The 19,156-nt window shown below is 34.2% G+C and overlaps 1 protein-coding gene and 1 pseudogene across 1 annotated transcript; both read left to right on the plus strand.

Annotated features, from left to right (window-relative positions):
- Window positions 1-4,576: 4,576 nt before the first annotated feature.
- LOC141523683 (N-acetyllactosaminide alpha-1,3-galactosyltransferase pseudogene) lies at window positions 4,577-14,797 on the plus strand (annotated as a pseudogene).
- Window positions 14,798-14,800: 3 nt separating this feature from the next.
- On the plus strand, window positions 14,801-15,757 carry LOC141523745 (olfactory receptor 6B9-like). The gene has a single exon (XM_074237214.1). It carries the CDS (start codon window positions 14,801-14,803, stop codon window positions 15,755-15,757), a length of 957 nt encoding a protein of 318 aa, XP_074093315.1.
- Window positions 15,758-19,156: the final 3,399 nt, after the last annotated feature.

Below are 19,156 nucleotides of genomic sequence, written 5' to 3' on the forward strand. Positions count from 1 at the left end.
CCTTTTCAACAAAGTGTAAGAATATTTCTAGGTATGAGTGTTCATTTCTTCTTCCTCAAGTTACTTTTATTATACTTATCTGTGTTCATGTTGCATCATCTCAATAGAACATAAGCTCATTTAAATCTGTAGATATTTTTGGTTTTCTTTCTACACATCCAATGTCCCTAGAAACTTTGCACAACAGCCACCTAATTGTTAAATTGAATTGAATTACACTTATGAAAATATATTCGAAGGAAAATTGACCCCAAAAAGATAGAAAATGGATCATATATAGAAAGTCTAAATACTACAATGGTACACATGAAACAATAAAACCAAAGGAAACATCAGCATAGTGGGCTACCCTACTAAGAATTTACAGAAAGAAGCAGCTGGGTGGGGGACATATAAGATAAGAAGGTATAGATGAGTTTTGAAATCCAACATTGGGAGGAATACCCATACTTTTACAAATTATAGATCTACTGAAGGTCTTTCTGTCTTTGCCTTCTTGGAGTATAATATAGAGTAGTGAAATCACTGACTTGATGTGTAGTAACACTTTAGTGACTTATATAAATCATTTCCTACTCCACTGTACATTTCTGGACTTCATCACACCACAAGGAATCTTATAATTTTGGAAACTCCCTTCAGCTTTGTTATGCCCACTTCCTCTGTATCCTGTTTCTCTTCTATTGGACAATGGAAAGTTTCTCCCAAAATTCCATTCAAGGAGAAAACTCCAGCTAGCCATCTCTTCATTTCCCACCCAGCCACATTCCTATGGATTTTCCATCATGTTTTCAAACGAAATGTCTTTCCTATGCCCTACTCCTAGACCTTACTTCTAGACCCAAAAGACCCAGATCTTTTGGCTCTTTTTGCCATTTAATTGTAAGTCCCTTTATTTTAATTATTTGTTTCCCTAGTACTGCTAGCTCAATGCCCAACAGATAGTAAATACTTAATAGATGTTTTGGGTCTGACTGACTAAATCCATATGGTTTTCTGAAGTGGTTGAAAAAATTCAAAGATTTATCAATAGTTTTTAATACAATCCTTGCAATACTAAGGCTCTTGAGAATCTGGCCAGGTCTAGTCAAGGATGTTCAGGGGTTCTTTTAAATACTCAAGTTATTTTAAATATATGCATAAGGCACATCCTGCTTATCTCCCCTTCCTGTTCATTAGGGGTGAATTGCGGGTCAGTAATTCTCTGTACACCAGAGGTAAATTGAGAGTCAATAATTCTCTGTATCTAAACTATAAGACATTACCATGGAAAATCTTATATCTTATGTATTAACCATACATTGTCTTAGTAATTTAATGCAGAATTGCAAATCAGCTTGGATATTTTGTATTTTTTGAAAACTCTTTAGTTAACATAATTTTGCTATCTCTAATATTTTATTTATTCCTCAAGGATTTGATTTTTCTCTCAATACATTCAATTTTGATCAATGTATAACACTGAAATAATATAAAGACTATCAGACTGCCTTCTGTTGGGGGAAGGGAAGGGAGAGTGGGGGAAAATTATCAAATTAAAAACATTGCAAAAAATGAGAAATTACTATTGTAAATAATTTGAAAACAAATAAAATATTTATATAAAAAGAAGAAAACTCTTCAATTAGATTTGTGACTTACACCTATAATACTTGTAACCAGGAAGGCAGAGGATAGAGTATTGCTTGAACTTAGGAGTTTTGAATTGTAGAGCCCTAAATTGATCAGATGTCCACACCAAGTTCAACATTTATAACTTGAGGATCCAGAAAACAGGAATCTACCAAATTGTATAAAGAGGAATGATCCAGTTCATGTAAGAAATGGGGCAAGTCAAACCTCTTATTCTTACTAGTCCATAAGAAACCACCATATTTATAGCCTGGGAAAGATAGAGGAAAAGAAGGAAGGAAGGAAGGAAGGAAGGAAGGAAGGAAGGAAGGAAGGAAGGAAGGAAGGAAGGAAGGAAGGAAGGAAGGAAGGAAATGATGAGAGGGAGGGAGGGATGTATTAACTCCACCCTGGCGGAGATAATCTGGAACAGAATGAGTCATAGAACAATCAGTCATCTGAATGAGATGTCTTCCACATAAAAGCAACTTAAACCCAGGAATAAAATGACCCCCTGCCTTGATTGGTAAACCAAATACTGGACATCTATCATGTTGCTAATATTATCTCTTTTCCCAGTGCTTTCTTGGAATTTAACTCTCATATCATCATTACTTTTGTCATTGTGAAGATCATGACAATGAATGATTCTGTGGATCCCCTCTTTGAAGATGAAGTGTTCTTTTTAGACCAGATTCTTCCAAGTTGGGGCTGAAGAACCTTGGAAGACTGTCTTAGATTATCAACAGTCAGAGGCTGGGAAGATCAGTCACATTTCATCCTCACAAAGAATGCCAGTTTGGGGACTTGTTTCCAACACAACCACTCCTAATCTTAAATTTCTTTATCCTTTACACCTTCCTTTCTCTACTGTGTAAGTTCTCATCTTGATTTCTAGCTATAACTTAATTATCTTTTTGTGCCTAGTAATAATACTGACAATGAAAGTTAACATTTATATAGTGATTAATATATAACACAGCACAGTGCCAAGCACTTTACAATTATCTCATCTGATCCTCACCACAATCCTGGAAGGTAGGTAGTATTACATCCCCATTTTAAAAATGAGGAAACTGAGGAAAAATAAAGAGAGGTGAAGTGACTTGCCTGGAAACCCATGACTAGTAAGAGTCTGGATTTTACCTCAGGTCTTCCTGACTCCAGGTCAGGGACTCTGTCAACTGTACCACCTAATTGCCTCCATAGCTATCTGGGTAGTCAAAAGTTTATTTTGATCACAGTATTATTTCTATTTGTGTCTTCATTGACCTTTACCTAAGCTCTCTCCAATATCCCTCTTCTTTCAGATTGCTGGATTTCCTCACTGGCATCATCTCAATATACAATTTTACCATGTACAATCTTATTCCTTTTATCTATTCAATTTCCTTTGGAAAAAACATACAATTCCAGACCATTTCCCATCACCAGTCTCTTCCAATCAAGTCATAGAGATATCTATGAGGTCAAACCTGCTTCCTTGCTTCAGGATCTCTAGTTCACTTTGCTTATTATCTATATTTAATGGCATTTGTAAAATTATTTCTAATAGTGAGAATAAAGATACTCTGAACCATTGCAATTCTCTTGTGAATCATGAAAAATGATAGTTTATGTTTGTATTACATTTTAAGAAATTTTAGATACTCCTTTAATTCATTGAGAGCAAAGTTAAATTTGAGAATCATGAAATAAGTCACACAATAAAACCTTAGAGCATTTTTTATTACCATTTCACCTTTTCCTACTATGTAACATCATAATAGGTGGGCATGGCATATTCAGCAGGATTAGTACCACTGATGTGAGTCCTTTTTAGAGCTGCTAATTTACTTTTGGTGTCCACTTGATTTATTTATTTCTCATCCATGGCTTTCAAAAAAATGTAGTATGTGTAAAGATCACACCACTTAACCATCCAGGCAGACTGACTAAACTACATTGAGGGTAATGAATAGGCCTCAAACACATCAGTGAGTTAAGAGAATGCCTATACCAAGCATGTGAGTACTTTCCCCAGTGGAATGTTCTTTGAAAAAGAACAATCTATTCCAATGGCCAGGAAGGTACCTAGAACAGGTTCTATGGAACACTTACAACTTGGTTAGGCATTGAAGATACCAAGGTCAATCATTGTATCTCAGACCATTGCCCAGCTTCTTTTGTCCTGCCACTGAATTTTGATAAGTCAGTAAGAGAGAAGCTGATGACTCTGTGCAACTCTGCCTCACTTAAGTCAAATTCACAAGCAAATTAGAATATTACCCCATGATGTCTTTGATGCTTTTCAACAATGAAGAACTAATAACATCAATCTTCATAATAATATTTTTTATAATAGTTCAAGGGTATACCAGAGTTAACTCAAACTGACTCAGACAGTTCATTGTTCAGTTTTCAACAAGAGCATTTATACCTGAAATATTTGCAAAAACTAATATTAGGGCAGGATTATTGTTTTGTTGAATGCCTGGACTTAAGAACGTGATAGAGAAAATGTTAGTCTAGCATATTAGCCTTAAATGTGTGAAAGTAGAGCATTTTTTAGAAAGTCAGTTGTTAAATATTTACTGCTATACCTATATTTATATTTTGCCTTTTCCCATTGATTCTTTCCACATCTGTTTTGCTATTTAACCAACAAAAATATGAAAATGTTTTTTCTGAGACACAAAATGAATATGAAGTTTTGTTTTAATATTTGAATTTCATTGCATGTTTTAAATTTCCCTAGTATCCTGGTAAATATCTTTCTATGATTTTATCTATCTATCTGTCTATCTATCTATGTATCTCTCTATATATTTAAATATATATATGTATGCAAACATATTATATATATATATATATATATATATATATATATATATATATATATATATATACACACACACACACACACACACATATATGTCCCACAGAACCCTGGGCTTGTGAAAAATATACAACATATTGGCAGGAGAAGGAGTCATGGCCAATCCTAATTGGAGGAGGTGGAGGAGGATGAGGAAGAAGAGCAGGAAGGAGAGGAGGAAAAGGAGAAGGAGGGGAGGCAGCAGCAGCTGCTGCCCCTCTAAGGATCTAGTTCACTAGCTCTGTTCCTGCATGCCTGAAGTTCTGTTCTGACAGGAGAGAAAATGATATCCAAAGGGAAAAAACATTCTATTTCTACTGATTTTATTAATTTTGCTGGTGGTGCTCTAGAGGTATAATAATAGGATTAATGGATTAGTGTAAAAAGGGAATGCTCATAGATAAAATACAGGCAGACATTTGATAATCTTATACAATGTTGTTATGGACAGTTTGTAGAAGTGTGGGCTATATTATAGAATAGTTCACATCTGGCACAGAATAAACCCTTATGTGTATATTGCCAATCCAGAAGGAACATTATTAGCAATACCAATTTTCAGAAAAGATGGTGTCTGTTCAATTGGCTTAACAACAGGGGTCAGGATAGTCCAACTGAAGAACCCCAGTTGTCAGAATGGTTTACTCCCAACTAGCACCTTGATGTTCAGATAGTGTCAAATTGGCTTGCTAAAGTCATATGGGAGGGGACTTAATAGAGAAATTCTGGATGACTAATAGAGCAAGTAAAGGATCACAGTGGGCATAACAGTGTTTGTTATTGGAAGGTCTTGTGATCAATATCTGGAGGAGTTCATGACATTTGCTGAGAAGTACCTCATTGGTGGTCAGAAAATCATATTTCATTTCATGGTCAACGACTGCTCTAAGATACCTTGAATACAGCTGGATCCCCTTCTTACATTTAAAGTAATTTAAAATAACAGAGAAAAGGGGTGGCAGGATATCAGTACAATGTGCTTGAAGATCCTTGAGGAAGACATTTTAAATCACATCCAATATGAAGTTGACTTCTTCTGCATGGATGTGGACCAGATCCTCAAGGATTATTTGGGGGTAGAGACTCTGGGGGAGTTAGTAGTAGTTCAACTCCAGGCCTGGTGGTATAAGGTGAATTCCAGTGACTTCACTTATGAATAGAGATGGCCTGAGTTTGCAGCATCCATCCCTTTTGACTGGAGCAATTTCTATTACAAATAGCCATTTTTAGAGGGACATCCCTTCAGATTTTGAATCTCATTCTGGAATGCTTCAAGGAAATTCTTCAAGACAAGAAAAATGACCTTAATGAAAATGACCTTAATGCAAATGACCTTGATGAAAACCATCTCACAAATATTTAGTTCTCAATAAATCCATAAAAATCTTATCACCAGAACACTGCTGGGATTATTATATGAGTACTTCCTCAGACATTAGAAATGTTAAGATTGCTTAGCAGTTAAAAGAGTATAATGTAGGGGGCAATAAGGTGGTGCATTGGATAGACCACTGGTCCTGGAATCAGGAGGACCTGAATTCAAATCCACCTCAGACAAATACTTAACTGTGTGACTTTGGGCAAGTCATTTAACCCTATTTCCTTGTAAACCTCCCCCCACCAAGGAAAAAGTATGATGCAGTTAGAAATAACTCCTGATATTTTTGATGGTGTGATATTAAGTTTCTAGATTAGAGTACCTATCACTCTAGCTAACTACTCAAAGCAGTTGCACTAAAAAAAAGTAAAATAAAAAAATTATAAGAAGTCATAATTTCACTCAAGCAAATTCATAAAACCCTTCAAATTTTCAATCTTCTGCATGGATGATACTGGATAAAGAACATTTCTATGACAAAGAGATACAAATACACAATGATTTTTTAATCTACTATGGGTAATGGGTAAATATTTTAACCTTAATAAATTGTAACTAAATGTAACTTAATAGATTGTCATTAAAAAAGAAAAATGTACAGCAAGCCGAATTTGTCTTTTGCCCTCCAAATTCTATTCTAGACCAGGAATATAATTAATTCAAAGAGTATAATTTTTTGACATGATATGATATGATATAACATAACAAGTCACATAACAAAACATGATTACATAATGCATTCGTAAGATTCTTTAACAGACTGGCAAAAATCTACTCCTGTCTTAATAATGATACATCGTTAAGCAAAAAAAATTTTGAAGAGAGGGAAGTCTTTTTTTCTTGTTTAGATGCTAAGAATGGACAGCAGAATTGCCTCAAAGAATAATTATTGAATTACTTTTGAGTTTTTAAAAGAATAAATGAACTTTTAATATCTGCCAAATTCTTTCTTCATGAAAACTTTATGATTTAGGGAAAATAAGATCCATTATTACCATTTTACAAATGAGAAACTGAGGTTCAGAGATGATAACTATCTTACCCAAGGACTTAATATTTTGATGCAAACTCAAGTCTTCTCATTCCAGTTCTCATAATTTGCCACTAAACATGAGGTTTTTTAATAAGTTGAAATAGTAGAGGGACCTAGGTGTACAAAGAAGAGAGAAATGCTAGATCATCAAAAATAGATTCTATAGGGGCAGCTAGGTGACTAAGTGGATAGAGCACTAGCCCTGGAGTCAGGAGGACCTGAGTTCAAATCTGAAATCAGACACTTAATAACTACCTAACTTCAGCAAGTCACTTAACCCAATTTCTTTGTCAAAAAAAAAACCAGATTCTATACTTTTCTATACTTATCATTGGAATCACTAGCACAGGTTCTAACAATTCTTTTTTTTTGGGGGGGGAGGGAGGAGTTGCAAGGCAATGGCATTAAGTGACTTGCCCAAAGTCACACAGCTAGGTGATTATTAAGTATCTGAGGCTGGATTTGAAACCGGGTTCTCCTGACTCCAGGACTGTGCTCTATCCATTGAGCCACCTAGCTTCCCCACAGGTGCATTATGTGTATCTGTGCAACCATTATGTAAACTGATCATAGACAACAAATACATACATACAATGATGTACAAAAGCACATTCATAAATATATATGCTTCTGAGAGCTAGACAGTGATCAAACTAGGGGAAATGGAAGAAAAAGGGAAAAGTAACAAGATTAAAAACTACTTATCTTCATTGAAGGAGTTGGATAATGATTGTTTAAACTGAACAAAAGGACTATCTGTGGACTATAAGGCAATATGTCCAGTGATCCATAAGAAGAACCTAGGATGGAAGGATGAAAAAGAATATTTAAAATCTCAGAGATGCTCAATCATTCATCACTGAAAGTAAAGCAGGGGCACTAGGCCAGGAAACAGTCCTATGGGTCCTATTAAAATCCTTGGCTCTGAATAAGGAGATTCACTGTGAGGTCATCTCAGCTGAAAGATGATTGAGCTTAGCAATAAATCCATGTTGAGTAGGTGACATATGATGAAATAGCATTCAATTCCCCCAGGACAGGACACTGTTCCTCTTCTTATGAGAGGATAATGAGGACTAAGTATGGAACACTGCCTATTGGGGTCCTCTGTCACTTCTATTTTTCTTTCTGCTCTTGTTGCCTTTTCCCCTGAACCTAGTCAGCTTCCGAAGTCCTAAACTAAAGATCCTTGATTCCTTCTGCCTGGTTGGAGAAGTTATTTGTTCCAGAAATAAGTATAGGATTCCTTATCAGTAGAGGCTGGAGGAGGGCTGTAGTTACTTTTCCTTCCTCATAGAAAGAAGTAGGATAAAGGTGACACCATATTTCCCTAAAATCTTTCCAGGGCAGGGTCCCAAAACTGCCTATTTTATCTCACAAACTTCACCAGTAAAGAAAAACACTACTGCAAAGTTGAATAAGTCCCAAGCCATCTGACCCCACAAACTCCTAACCCATTCTTTTTTCCAGGAAAATTCTGCTCGAGAAGCTTAAGTTTTGAACTAACCACAAAACAGTTGGTTGAGTAGTGACCTTCTTACCCCACTGAGGTAAGTAATGTTCATGGAGGAGATGTATGCTGGACCTAAGATCTCTGTAGAATCTAAATCTGTGTATGTGTGGGAGAGTAGAGTTGGAGGTCTCAGGACAAGCAACAAGAGAAAAAAGGGACTAGGAACCCCAAAGTTTGTTAATCTCAACAGAATCACTTACACAAAGTGCTTTTGTCTTTCCCACTCAAACCCTTCCCTAAGAGACATTTTTGGAAATGAGAAAACTGAAACTTAATAAGGGACATAAATTTGATCAGGATCATTCAAGATACTACATTCAGGGTATATTGAGTTGAATTCATGTCTCTCCTTATTGATCCAGATCCCAGAATCTCTGGGAATATTGTTCTTGCTATTATAATTCACCATATTGAATTGTTTTCTATTCTTCTAAACTGCCCAAATGCATCCCAGTCCAACCCAATACATCCACCAAATTAACCTGACTGGACTAATAATAAATCTTTGTGAATTGCAACTATGTTCTTTGAATAAGTGCATGTTCTCTTAAGAAATTTAATTTTCCATTTTTTTTGCTGTGTCCACAGAAATGCTTCTATTTCTTCTATCCCTCAAGTAGGCAACTTCTGGTCTTCTCCAAAGACTAGAAGATTTAGCAACTTTTTGTAAAAAAAAAATCTGTTAATGATTCTCGTAGATTCTTTAAATCCTTTAGTTATTTTAAATTTCTGTTAAAATATTTTTCTTTCATTAATGTTTGTTTTGCTTTGTGAAATGTTAAGTCCATTCTAAAACAGTGAAGTGCTCAAATGTCCCCAGAAAAAAAAGATAAAGTAATGCATTATAAATAGCCCTACCCTTTTGGTTTCCAAAGGCCTTATCTCTGCACTGTTAGTTTTTATGTAGCTTCCAGAGTTATCCAAAACTCTGTTTTTGACTTCTATCTATACTCAAGGAACTCAAAGGACTCCATGTTTTGTTTTCTTTTTTTCACTTTTTAAAGGATTATGATATAGTTGATAGACTCCTAGATTTGGAATTAGGAGGATGCACTGAAATCCTACATAACACTTTCTTTCCTTATGATCATGGCATTGGTTTCATATGATCATAGATTTAAAACTTTGAAGGTTTGGGGCAGCTAGGTGGCATGGTGGATAGAGCACCAGCCCTGGAGTCAGGAGTACCTGAGTTCAAATTTGACCTTAGACACTTAATAATTACCTTAACTGTGTGGCCTTGGGCAAGCCACTTAATGCTATTGCCTTGCAAAAAAAATCCTAAAAAAAAACTTTGACAGTAATCTAGAAACTGATTACTACTCATCCTTTAAATGTGAACAAAATGCCACCTCCCATAAGAAACTTTTCCTTTGATTTTCCCTATCAATAATGATCTTCCTCTAAGACTTCGCATTCATAGACCATACAATCCCAAACCACAGACTTTAGGACTAGAAGGAAACACAGAGATCATTTGATCTAATCCCCTTATTTTATAAATAAATTGAGGAGCAGAGAAGTTACTGATCTCCCTAGGTCATTTTTGTAATGATGGATTAGTAGAAATATGAATTCAAGTCATCTAATTCCAAATACCAGCTACTTTCAATGAAACCATAACTACTTTTCTTACTTTGGCCCTATCTACTACCTCTTTAGTGCATTTAAGTTGTGATATACTTTGTTGGCACTTGTGTTTGTATTTTATTTCCTATTAGGGAATAAGCCCTTCTAGGGAATACACCCTAGTACAGTATAAGCTCCATTCAGTCAGGACTATCTATTATCTAACTTTGTCTTCCCAGAACTGAACAGTGTTCAGGACAAAGTAGCCACTCTATAAATGATTTATAAGAGAAAATTTCACAGAAATTCATCTGAAATATTATTTGACCCAGTTTCCCATAATAAAATGAGTTGTTAGACATAAATTAAAATGATGAACTTTATTTAAAACTTTATCAGTTAAAATTATAAGATGTTATAACATAAAATTGGAAGTATACATTTTAGAATTAGGGAGGAAGTTGTGGGAAATATATATATATATATATATATATTAAAATTCTAAGATGCTATAACATAAAATAACTAGAATCATACATTTTAGAACTAGGGAGGGGGTTATGGGAGTAGTAGGCCTCAAGATACCTACTGTAACTCACACTTTTTTTTTTGAGTTAAGAAAATTGAGTCAGAGAGGGGAAGTGATTTGCCAAAAACCACATAGCTTATGAAGCTCCAGGATGTGTACCCAGATCTTTTTTACTTCCCAAACACAACACCTTCTAACACATTATCTCTAAGGTAAAATGATTCCTAAATTATTTGTTAAGAGAAGCAGCAAGATTTATGAAATGGTAATCAATTACTTATGAGACTGATTTCTCTGTACAAAAAGTGTTGACAGCTTAGGACAACTAGATTATATTCCACATAGACTTTGCAGTTTCTTCCAACCTCTTTCACTAAGCTTTCTTCAAGTTTCCCTAAAATGGTATCCCTAAAGAGGATATGGACTTATCCATGAAAAATGCTAACAGTTCACAAGGATTCAATATTAGTCCAGCCAGTTTATTTTAGTGGGCTGTAGTGGGATAGATTGGGATGTGTTTAGGTAGTTTTTCATAATTCTCCTGGCTGCTAGTACTTTTCCATTAAAACTATATTGTATTTTCATTATATGTACTTATAAGTCTATTGATTTTCCTCACTGATCACCAGAAAATAAACTTTTAAACAGAAGGAATTTTTATTTCTGTCTTAAAATCCTCATGATCTACCATCTTGCTAGGGATCTTCTATCCCTAGTACATAATTGGTGTTTAATAAATATTTGGTGACTATCTTTTTGCAAAGTTTTTGTCTGAATCTGCTAGTATGTTATTCATAATAATGACTAAGATTTGCAAAACCAATGCTATAGTGAACTTCCTCTAATGATCAGGAATTGGATTACTTTGGAAGGTTTCACATATAAGTATAAAGTTGAGGCAGTAGAGGAAGCTAACTCCCAGTTTTATCTTATGAAGATCATTTAATCTAATTCAGTTTCAGATTCCAAGTATATGAAGTGAAGTCATTATGCTGAAATTGTTCATTTAAGAAATTGTGTTAGTCTCTAAACCAACTAGCTACTGATTCAGAGATAAAGATAAGTGCAATTTCCAAGCATTTGCTTAATACAATTTGACCAAACAGGCAGCAGAGGACAGTGAATAGAGAGCTAACCTTAAAATCAGGAAGATATGTCTCTGACATATATTGCATGTATAATCTTAGGAAAGTCAGTAATTTAACAACACCACAGACAACTAGGGAATACTATAAGTTGTAAAATAGTTACTAATATGCATCTGGTTTTCTCACTGGGAGTCAGACCAAAGAAATGGCAGGTTCAAGGAGGGAAAAATTCAAAATGTGAATGAAAGAATGAATAAAATATATTAAGGCTCAAGTATGAAGAACTATGTCTTAGTTCTATGAATATAACTACTCTAATCTAATTTTTAATCACATTTATAAAATTATTTCTATGGAAAACCTATCCCTAAAATAATTTTATCTAATGCCAAATTTTCACTTAATCAGTGATATTAGATGATGCATGGTAGTATATATGGTAAGCATTGCTTTAACAAACTGAGGATGGGGGAGAAATTGGCATGTTTTTAGAAAATGGAGAATGAAGCAATTGATAGAGGGAACAATCTATTGGAGGAAAAGGGATTGTTGTAAATGAATAGAAGAGTTAAACTTAGAGAGGAAGAAATTCCATCATGTATGGTAGGAGTCAAGGAGAAAATAGTGACAGAAGACATTGGCATTATAGGAGACTGAGAAGAGGAGAGAATAGAGAGCTCATGCAAATAACATCAATTTTACTTAGGTAAAGATCTCAACTGAAAGAGTGAAGGTAGGGGAACCATGAAATATTAGAGAAGAGATGAAGTGTTTGGAAGAGCCACTGTGAAGAATTAAGTATTGAGTTACTAAGGAAGATGCTGAGGGACTGTCTAGAAGCAGTTGAGGTTGTTTATAATAAATTTGTATTGGATCATGTCCCCTAAAGTCCAATATGGTTTCATGAGTCTTTCTACCTTCATTCTGCAGCAAGTATGTAAGAATGAGGTGGTAAATGGTGAGAATGATCTGAGGCTGAGGCTTGGCAGGATGTAATCAGTGATATGACAAGGTGAAATAAGGATTCAGTGGAGTGGAATTGGTTCAACAAGTAGTGAAGATCTGAAAGAGGGAAGGGAAAAATTAGAGCAATAAATATGACCTGGGAAAAATCTGAGCAGTGAAGGAATTGGAGATCATGATGCAGATGAAGGATAGGTTTGTAAGGGAAGGTAAAAGGAAAACATTTTTGTTATTTTAAAGTTGTGTTGAATGAGGGGACTTTGGAATTCATGAACACAAAGATGGTGCTTGTATGGGTGGTGGCAAAAGTAAGAGTAAGAATATGACTACACATATAGCAGTTCATGGAAAATGAGAATGTTGAGGAATTGAGTGGATAGGGAGTTGGAGAAGAATCAAAATGATGTTAAAGTCTCCCAATAAGAGGGTAATATTATAAAAGAGGGAAAAAATTGTGAACAATGTACTAAATTCATTGAGGGGGAAAAAGTGAGTAACATGGAATTTGTAGACAAGACTAGCTAAGATTCTGATTAAGTTGTAAATATAAAATTTATTATTCTCCAAATAAAAGAGGCTCCAGAGTGATGAAAGTTTGTGGAAAACCTGGAAGTGACAATGAGGAGCAAGAAGTATTCCAGCTTCCTTCCCTCACCCGGTGAGCCAAAGAGAATGAGTGAAAATGTAGTGTAGCATGGGAAGGGATGGTCAGCGATGCTGTGTTGTCAGAAGGTAGAGGGCTGCCAGGAAATAGGAGGGAGGATGGAAGGAGGAAGAAAGAAAAAGTTTAAGTATAAAGAGAAGTTTGTTGTCCATGGAACAGGCATTTCAGAGGGCACAACAGAAGGACATAGAAATAAAAATGAAGAAAGATTTCCTTTTAATTCTTGTTGAACCTGTTCCTGTCAAGCTAGATAGAATTACTAACCTTTTGATAACATCACAGATATTATTTACTTAGATTTCAATAGATTATTTTATTATTATTATGTAAAATCATTATTATTATTATGTAAAATGTAGGCAAAATAAATAGATCATAGGTATCAAATATACATCCCTGGGACATTTTGTTTGTGGCACCCAGATTAAAATATTTAGAAATATGTAGCAGTTGGATATAGATGATAATAAAATGTGATTTTAACTAAGCAAGTATGTGGGCAGCAAGGATCCTTATATGTGGTTTATTTAAGCATGGCATCACTAGTCTAGATAATAATACTATTAGATGGATTTGTTGAATGACATTTTTCATAATATTTTAACTTATGAAATTAACACTTGAATTTCAACCTATAGGGTTGAAATATCCCAGAAGTCAGTTAAGATAGTCTCAGAAAATAAGGGAGGTATGAAATTGCATGGTGATCCTTTTAATGAAATGTGAAATTAAAAGTGGCTCCCAGCCACTAGATGCATTTTTCAATTAATTTTGGTCATCATAATACTTCCCTTATTTTCTGTCACCACATCAACTAGGGGCAGGGTTAGGAAGTAAGAACCTATCTTCCTATTTATATTTAAAATAAGGAAATTCTAGAAAACTATTTTAAGGGAATATATATATATATATATATATATATATATATATATATATATACCCTTTCAGCTTCAAATATTTGATCCTGTACCTCTGAAACTCCAATTTTATTTCATATTAATGCTAGTTTTACAATTGTTGTTGTTGTTTCTGTTGTTATTACATGAAAGTGATAAATTTGCCTGGATTTTATCCCAGATTCCTCAATTTGAACTCTTATTTGATCTCAGTTTGAGCTCAAACCATTGGTATTTAAAATTTTCTGTGTAATTTTCTAAACCTTTTGTCATTATAAATGATGATAGTTTTTCCTATCAAAGATCTCTTGAGATCTAGGGATTAGCCAGGATAACCTGAGGAAGAAACAGATATATCAAAGCAGCCATTGGCTCAAAGTTTCTGGTTCTGCCTTATTACCAATTTGTGACTGAGATTGTGTCAGTACTCCACTCTAATCACTGATTCTTAACCTTGAATTGAGGATAGAACTAGTTATAGATTCTTCCCTGCCCTCTGGTTTCTATGAAGTACAGTTTATGGATTCTCAGTAATTTACATTGTATTCTCTCCAAAATGGAGCCAGATAAATGTTTATAAAGCTGAGGAAAGGGTGCATGACAATTGAGAAATACATTTGTTCACTGTTGTCTCCTTATTTCTTACAATCCTATATTGCACTGCCATTATAGGTCCCTACTGCCCTTGGCATCTAAACAATGCAGGAAGACAACATCTCTTATATAAATGAGTTTATCCTTGTAGGATTCCCAACTGCTGTCTGGCTACAAATTCTACTCTTCGTTCTCTTCCTTGGAAACTATCTATTTGTATTGCTGGAGAATGTGGTCATCATCCTCACTGTCTGGGTCAATGGTTCCCTCCACAAGCCAATGTACTACTTCCTGGGTAGTATGTCCTTCTTGGAGATATGGTACATTTCTGTAACTGTCCCTAAGATGCTGGTTGGATTTCTTCTTCATCCTAACACCATATCCTTCTTGGGCTGCATGACTCAACTTTATTTTTTCATTTCACTTGTCTGCACAGAATGTGTTCTCTTGGCATCCATGGCATATGACCGTTATGTGGCAATTTGCCATCCACTCCACTACCCAGTCATCATGACTACAGAATTCTGTATGCAGCTGACTGCCAGCTCCTGGGTATGTGGCTTTTCTATTGCTGTAGCCAAAGTGTATTTCATCTCACGTGTAACCTTCTGTAATAATAATGTCCTAAATCACTTTTTTTGTGATGTTTCTCCCATCCTAAAACTGGCTTGCAAGAATTTTTCCATGGCTGAAACAGTGGACTTCAGCTTAGCCATTGTAATTCTTATATTCCCTTTCTCAGCCACAGTACTCTCTTATGGCTTCATTATTTCCACTGTTCTGCGCATTCCTTCAGCTGCTGGACAACGGAAGGCCTTCTCCACCTGTGCTTCCCACCTCACTGTGGTAGTTATCTACTATATGGCAGTAATATTCATGTATGTTCGACCTCGAGCCATTGCTTCCTTCAATTCCAATAAATTGATCTCAGCCATATATGCAGTTCTTACACCTATGTTAAATCCCATTATTTACTGTCTGAGGAACCAAGAGGTCAAGGATGCCATCAAAAAGACCATGGTCAATGGCTGGGGCATATTCTTGAGAGATTCTTCTCTTTGAAGAGACCCATCATTTCTTGCCCCAACTTCTAGGCATAAACTCAAAGATTATTTTTCAAAGAAAGAAGGATTATTTAGTCCTTATATAGTTCTGGAAAACTAATATTCAGTTGAAAATTATAATTTACCAAGTGAGTGATATTAAACATTAAATATAATACTCAATATATATAATTCAAAAATTATTTTCAGTAAATGATAAATAAGGTATTCTCCCAAAATTTCTTTATTAAGATGAGGTCTGATTTAATCGATAAATTACCCCACTTCATTTCAACAAATGAGAATACCTCTGTATTGAATTACTTAATTAAAGATATTGTACTAGCTTTGAAAGGTCCTTATTTTGGAATAAGGGAAAGTCAGTGAATGAAATGGCAAATGGGAAATGCATTGGGTGTTAAGACTCATCTGTGTCAGGGTTGGGGTGGAGTATAAATAAAATAAAAGCCAGGTTAGAACTGGGCATTAGCTAAGTTGGCCAGAAAAGAGATAGGAGCATTTCTAACTAATTTTTGAGAGGGAATTCTATGAGGAATAAGAGAGTAGTTTCTTTCTACTAAATCACCTTCTTTCCCAGTTTGACCAGATGATTTATTTTTATTTATTTAATCAATAATATAACATTTAAATAAATTTATTATAATAAATAAAATATATTAATACATAAATATTGAAACAAAACATTAAGCAAAATCTTACCAAAGCAAATCCTTAAATATAAAGAAAAATTTACTATGATTATGTTGATTCTATACAAGATATGCAAGAAAAAATCTACGATAGTTGGGGCCTCTGTATGAGGAATTTGAGGTAAGTTGAGTTGATGTTGTTCAACTTCAGGCACAACCTTAAAGTTTGGAAAAGCATTCTACTTCAAGACACACACTCTTTGTCCTGGTAAAATATTATTTCTGTGGTTCAAATGCATTTTCCTATATATAGCTTGCTAATAATATTTGCTAATATCTATAAAGTATCTACTATGTGCAAGATATCTTCAAAACAATACCATTTTCATGATAATTTTCTGTGGCTATGAATTATGAAGTAACATAATTCCAAACAAATCAAAAATGAAGGGTATCCAAAACGGCAATGGAAAGAAATTTGGTGGCTATAAGCAGACTACAGTATATCACCAAACATGTAAATTTTGATATGTCTCCTAATAATTTGTCTTTCTTTACTCTTTTCAAGTTTCCATTTCTTTACTCCTCTTCATGAACTCTATATTTCATTCAAATTGAACTACTAGATATTCTCTACACTTTCCCAACTCCTTCCTTTACTCACTTGTACAATCTGCAATTCATCATTTTATCATCTGCACCTTTTAAAATTCTTATCTTCCTTCAAATACAGGTCAAGTGTCAATTTTTAAAAAACTCTGGTCCCTTTTTGTTGTTAATATTCTCTCTCTTCACATGTCTTTGATCTATATTAATCTTTGAACATTCTATCTCTTCCCAATAGAATATAAACTTTTTTGAGAACAAGAACTTATTCTGTTTTGTCTTTGTATTTATCACATCTAGCACAGTACCTGAATCATGAGAACTTTGTACCTGATTTAATTGAACTAATTTAAAGGGAAGGTCACATATAAAAGAGATTATCAAAGGATATTTAACACTAAAATAGATATGGAGAGGTCACATATAAAAATGCTACATTCTTAAATACTAAAAACACCATTAAAAAGATTCCAGAACATGACTTTGAGATTAATTAGATAGATTAAGAATTTATAGGAAAATATGAACTAAAATTATCAACACCATCATCATTATCATCATCATCATCACAGCTGACATTTATACAGTACAATAAGGTTTGCAAAATGCTTTACATATATTAACGCAAAGGATCTTCACAACAACCCTAGAAGTTAAATATTATTATCCCCATTTTATGGAAAAGGAAAATGAGGTACAGAGTGCTTGAATGACAAGTCACACAGCTTTTCAGTATCTAAGACAGGAATCAAACTTGGATCTTTCTCACTTCAAGTTGTAGACTTTATCTGTGATGCCACATATCTACCTAGTTTACCAGATTAGAAGGTTTAGATGAGTTATCATATTCAACAACTGAAGGAATGTCCACATCAAACAGATAATGAATCTATCAATGTATGATTATGAAAATTAAATGTCATAATTTAAAATTTTGTATTAACATGAATTATCATATATTTGAATGTTCTTATATCTTATTTTATTCAATTCAATTATCATTTGTTAAACTTATACTACGACCAGGCAGTAGGAGGTACAAAGGCAGAAACAAAATAGTACTCGCCTTATGCAATTTGAATTGAATTCATGGGAAATAAAATATATATATATATATATATGGGTAAATATCAAATCTACTCAAAAATCCAATTTGGGTGGTATAGAGTACTAAAACTGGTGTCACAGGAATTTTTTTCTTATTTTTAAAAGTTATTCTACCTCATGATTACATAATTCATGGGAATTGATTAGCATAGCTTTAAAGTACACACTTTTAGAGTTCACACAAATATACCTGGATGATAACAAAGATAAGTATAGAACTTCTAAGTTGTCCCCTAAGCTGTTAGATGGAAACCATTCCCTTTGAGAAGAAAGCAATCCTTTTTGTTTCTTTTTGTCCATATCAGATAGGCATGTAATAGACATATCTTACAGGAAAAAAGACTGCATTTCCCACAATAACTAGACCCAGAGCTCAAATCCTCAGAGAAGGACTCCATTTTTCATAATGCTGCATTCCTAAATAGAGAAGAAAGTGTAAAAAATACAGTTCTATAATGATGGAGATTTAGCATTTCTGAATGATTATAGTATTAAGTATTAATGTAATAAGTATTACTGAAATTGCAATAGAGCATCCTAAGACTCAAGATTTCTTGTGGTCCACAGAGCAAGTAAAAATCGTATCTTAGCAACAATAGAGCATCAGTGACTAGTTGATTATCTCTGAAGAAATAGAAGCATATAGGTGATGCTTCCCATCAATTGTTATGAATGCAGAAAAAATCTTGCACAAAGTGGCTTTCTTTTATCAGATCCTAGTGCTTAGAAAGTTTATTTTTCCTATAACTTGACTGTTATTTAAACTGATGGACCTCTAATTGGTCTTATAAAATTATATATTCATGAGGGCTCATGATTGATGACTACAGAAAATGGGAATGAGAATAATCTCCTGGGATGTGAGCTAAGATTGATTTGTTCTTTTAAATATTTCCTTTCCATTTAAATGTTTTATTGTATTTATTTAACTTCTCTCATAGGTCTTTTAGTCTACTGAGTAACTGAATACTTCTTTAATTTATCAGTTTTGAACTGGATGGAAGCAAATGAGCAAAAAAACAGTTGCAATACCCAGAAGTCCTCTCACACAGGGG

This window comes from Macrotis lagotis, chromosome 1 (genome assembly GCF_037893015.1).
Source record: "Macrotis lagotis isolate mMagLag1 chromosome 1, bilby.v1.9.chrom.fasta, whole genome shotgun sequence".
In the NCBI taxonomy this organism is placed as follows: Eukaryota; Metazoa; Chordata; class Mammalia; order Peramelemorphia; family Peramelidae; genus Macrotis; species Macrotis lagotis.